Source organism: Sinocyclocheilus rhinocerous, unplaced genomic scaffold, assembly GCF_001515625.1.
Source record: "Sinocyclocheilus rhinocerous isolate Xijiao unplaced genomic scaffold, SAMN03320098_v1.1 scaffold56, whole genome shotgun sequence".
NCBI classification, from domain to species: domain Eukaryota; kingdom Metazoa; phylum Chordata; class Actinopteri; order Cypriniformes; family Cyprinidae; genus Sinocyclocheilus; species Sinocyclocheilus rhinocerous.
The window spans coordinates 59974-64922 of NW_015649227.1; the positions used below are offsets into that span (position 1 = coordinate 59974).

Below are 4949 nucleotides of genomic sequence, written 5' to 3' on the forward strand. Positions count from 1 at the left end.
AAGAGTGAATCTGCAGAGCCGTGTTGAGTTTCTCTCAGTCCGTGTGAGTCTATCGTCCTGTGATCCTCCCCAAACAAACACTAAAGCATCTCGATCTCATTATGAACATCACTGTACGGCGTTCAGTCCAGAAGCACCGCTACCCTCCGTTCATCAGTCACTGGTGTTCATCAGAATTGAAGATTTAATGAGATTGAAATGGCCAAAACACACAGGACATTCAACACGAATCTCAACTGGAATGACAGGAAGAGGAAATCAAAGAAATTCAACACAGAGAAACTCCACGAGTCCAACACAAACAGACCAGATCTTGAGAAATAAAGATACAGTGAGCTGCTTCACAGCGTTTAGCACCAATCTGAAGATTTTGGGGTAAATTATGTAATTCTGGGAAAAATAAGGCAATTTTTTGCCATTGTTGTTGTTATTATTATTATTAAATCAAATTATAAAATGTAAATAACTTATGTAATAATTAATAATTTCTATAACAATAATAATAATTCTTATTATTTTATATAACAAGTGTACAAGATTAATTGTACGAGAGTACAAATAATAATATATTTTACTAATATTTTTGTTTGTTTTATTTTATAAAATAATAATAATAATAATAATAAGTATTATTATTATTTTATAAATACAAAAAAATTTCAATTAAAATACTAATATTCATGGTTGCTTTTTCTTTGATTTCAAACTCTAAACCATAGAGCTTTTATTTTGGAGGAAAACCAGAGGGAAGCTTCTCTTTTGAAATGTTCCTCTTTTGTTGCCAACAGATTTATAAATCATTATAAATGATGATTCATGATAATATCATGTTAAACATGAAATATGGAAAACTAAACGTCTTTGAATTTCGTTCCATTTAAATTCTAATTCTTTAATTTCAAATCCATATTACAATTCTGGACCCTGTTTGCCGCTTCAGTTCAAACTGCTGTCCGTTCATCTCTCCGCTGGTGTTCGTGTCGCTCATACGGTGGTCATGACTTTGAGAGAGCCGCTCCTGAACCTCAGGATCTTCTTCTTGAGCGCGTGCGACGCCTTGATCTTCACGAAGGCTTTGGGCTGCGGTGGGTGTGATGGAGAGGGCGGGGCCAGCTGTGGGCGGAGCTGCTGAGGCCAGACCAATCCGCCGCTCTCGTCAGAGTCGCTGGAAAGCGAGCTGGAGCCGGGCGACTCGGCCTCGCTCAGACTGGACTCCGAGTCTCCCGCGGCGGTCTCCTGCAGGTACTCGGCGCGGAGGTGAGGCTGATGATGGTGGTGACGGAGATGCGGCGCGGGCGGTTGGGTGTAGACGCGAGGTTTGCGCGAGCGTCTGATTGGCTGTTCAGGAGGCGTCTCGGCTTCTTCCTGACTCAGTTCTAGCGTGGAGCGCCAGCGGCGCTGAGCGGAGCCGCGGCGTGTTTTGGGTGGAGCGCTGCGCACCGCATCCCGCTCCACTGTGTTGTATTTGCGCTCTCGCTGCCCCAGCAGGCTGTTCTCGGACTGAGCGCGACAGGCTTTCCGTCCGGGCTTCTTCGGCACGATCTTGTCCTCTGTGAAGCGGCACTTCTTCGTGACAGCTCTCGGCTGTGAGGACGCAGGTTTTGGAGAGGCGGGTGTCTGGTGCGCGGTGGCTTGAGCGCGGCGCGGCTGCGCTGGGATGTACTGCGCATTCACTAGCTCGTCGGACGAGCGAGTGTGTTGGTAGAAGTGCTGCGGCGATTCAGCTTCGCTGCTGCTGGGATCCAAAGCGCCGCATGGGAAGTCCAGCGACATGGAGCGGATCCCGGCTAGCGCCGGTCTGGGATAGCGGACGGAGCAGGGCTCGTCCCATGCGTGTCTCTCCTCTGGTGGATCTTTGCGGCACAGGCTGCTCTGTCTGACCACGGCCAGGTTGGTGCGGGGTTTAGTGGGTCTAGCGGGAGGCGAGCGACGCTGGATCAGGCCGAGGATGTATGTTTCCACGCGCTGTGCCTGTCGGTAGTCATCTACGCTGGGTTCTTCCTCCTCTGCGTCCTCACTGGGATGCCAGGTCCACGGCTCGTCTTCAACGACGCCCTCTAGCGGCGGATAGGGTGCGGAGAGAGAGCGGGGAACCGCATTGTTCAGCTCACAGCCAACAAATACATCACCTACAGACAGAGACTGACGGTCAGCATGAAAACAACTTACAGCAGTGGTTCTCAAAGTGTGGGGCGCGCGAGTACTGCAGGGGGGGGGGCGCGGGCCATCAGCAGAAAAAGAAAAGAAATAAAACAGTAAACAGCCAAAGGATGTAACTTAGAATGGGAGATGGATCGGTTTGTGAAAGCGAAGAGAAAAGCCATAGATGAAGTCGCACAGACCCAGGCAGGTGCTGGTCATTCAAAAGCTAAATGCAGAAAATATGACGAGGCATATCTTGCTCTCGGCTTCACTCACCGTGTCTATACTGGACGCTACAGTTGTCGCGCCACGCCGCAAGTCTACACTGGACGCGACAAAGCAACCGTTGCAAATCATTTTAACTTTGTGTCAGTACGTCATAAATAGAACAAGGCATCAGTTTAATGTCGGGGATTTGTTGTGTCGGGGCTGCATCCAGTGTAAACGGAGTTACTGATTATAATGGGTTCTACTGTAGATTTTTTTAATTAAAAAAGCATGAATTTTTCTGTGCAATGGTTTGCGCAATCCTATAAAAAAATTGTGGGCACGAAGTGGGGCGCGATCAAAAAAGTTTGAGAACCACTGACTTACAGCATCCCCAAACTAAAGGAATCACAGAAGTACATAAGGTTAAAAATGGGGTAAACATTTGCAAAATTAAAGAAATTGATGACACATCTGGTTAACAATTTTATAACCATATTAATATTAATGTTCTTGTTTTATTGTAGATATTGTAGAAAATCTTGTAAAAAGTGTAAAAATAAAATCTCGTTGATGTATGTGTTTTTCTTAATTCTCATTCATAAATAAAGGTACATAAGAAATAAAAATACAATAAATACAATAAAATAAAACAAATTGATAAATGTATTATAATGAAATAAAAGTATACATTAAAAGGAAAATAAAAGGACATGTTCATCTCTATTCTGACTTGTCTTTATACTTATTCTTTAATTTTATTATAATGTGTCTTGTTGTTGTATTTATGTATGTGCACTGGAAGCTTAATTACAAAAAAAAATTCCTTGTGTGTGCAAGGCAAGCACTCTTGTAATAACATAATACTATTAATATTAAGTATAAAATAAATGTAAAAATATATATATTGAAATTAGAAAATTATTTAACACTAAAAAAATTAAGTAAATAAAATAATAGAATTCAATTAATAATTTTAAATATACAAATTAGGCCAGTAAAAATGTTTGGATTCACCATGAAACCAGCTTCATCAGTTTAATTTTGGTGGTGAACAGCATGGCTATCCTGGTCCTCCTGTTAGACCAGAACTAACCAGCATAAACCAGCCTGAACCAGCATACAAATATTAGTTTTAATACAGCTGGTCATGCTGATTAAAGACATTATTTTTCAATAGGGAGATGATTCAGAAGTGTGAGGATTACAGAGAACACAAACGTGTGGAGTGATGCATGTTCACCGTTAACATACTGTACATGTTTAAACGTCCAACACAACAGGGCCTTTATACATGTGAGACTGTGCTTGAGTCTCTCTGTGTGTGTGTGTGTGTGTGTGTGTGAGAGTCTGATGTCTCACAGGAAGTCTCTGTGTTAACCATTTCACTGCCAAATACAACAAACTTACACATCTTAAAGGACAGCTAAAAAGTGAAATTCAGTATTTTTCTGTCATCGTCCTCATGAGGGTTAAGAGTTTCAGATTTCTGGCACTGAAGCCACATGGAGTGAACTGGACCTCTGCAAGCGTGTGTGTGTGTGACGGGTGTAGGGCGGATGCGGGTGGTCCGCTTACCAACAGACTTAGGTCTCTCAGCGAGCTGGACGGGGCGGATCCCAGCGTGACCAGAGGAGTCCGACGGGCCGACAGGAGACAGACCCTCAGCCTGCTCAGAGAAACCTGACAGAAAACACACACACTTTACACAGGGTTGCCAGGTCTGCGTATTAAATCCAGCCCAACTGGTACTCAGAACTAGCCTAATCGTGTTCTGGGAGTAAATGGCTATTATTCTGGGGGTAAAAACGTCCTTCCTTCCTATTATTTACAATATACTGTAAATAATATAACCAAGGTGAGGTATTATTTTATTTATTCATTCATTTTTCCCATAGGGATTCTAAACAGTCTTTGTTTAAGAGTTATAAGAAATGAACCAAACCAACCAGCTAGAGAAGAATCACAACATTAAAAACTCTGATTTGATTTGAAGAGAAGAAGTGTGAAGATCAGACAAAAGAGTGTGAACTTAAAGACTTAAATTATGGAATAAACTACAATCCCATGAAGCACTGCGAATGAGAATCAAAATAAAAACTATGGAGAAATGTAAAACTGTTCATTCAAATACGTTAATTAAAAATAGCCAGCTAACAAAAATATGTTCTAAGAATATTTCGCTAACGTTCCCATATATACTGTAAATGCCTCATTTATGCATTCTTTCATTCATTAAGTTATGAAAATGTTATTTCTGAATGTTCAAAACGTCCAGTTTTTCAATGTTTTTTCTTGGTTATGCAAACATCATTGAAACATTCCTTTTAATCATTGTTCAAACATCAAGCGAACGTTCCTTTTTATCATTGTTCAAACATTATGGGAACGCTCCTTTTTATAATTGTTCAAACATCAAGGGAACATTCCTTTTTATCATTGTTCAAACATGAATAGAACGTTCCTTTTTATCATTGTTCAAACATTATGGGAACTTTCCTTTTTATCATTGTTCAAACATCAAGGGAACGTTCCTTTTTATCATTGTTCAAACATTATGGGAACTTTCCTTTTTATCATTGTTCAAACATTATGGGAAC

At 41.3% G+C, this 4949-nt stretch overlaps 1 protein-coding gene across 2 annotated transcripts in view; it reads right to left on the reverse strand.

Moving 5' to 3' along the window:
• Positions 1-687: 687 nt before the first annotated feature.
• LOC107710405 (dapper homolog 3-like) overlaps positions 688-4949 on the reverse strand; it is a 20726-nt gene continuing 16464 nt past the window's right edge. For both annotated transcript variants that reach the window (XM_016515168.1, XM_016515169.1), the window contains 2 exons: positions 3928-4032; positions 688-2129 (listed from right to left, as the gene is read on the reverse strand). In XM_016515168.1, the coding sequence (XP_016370654.1) occupies positions 985-2129; positions 3928-4032 (1250 nt within the window). In that variant the 3' untranslated portion in view covers positions 688-984. The remainder of the gene's footprint in view (positions 2130-3927; positions 4033-4949) is intronic.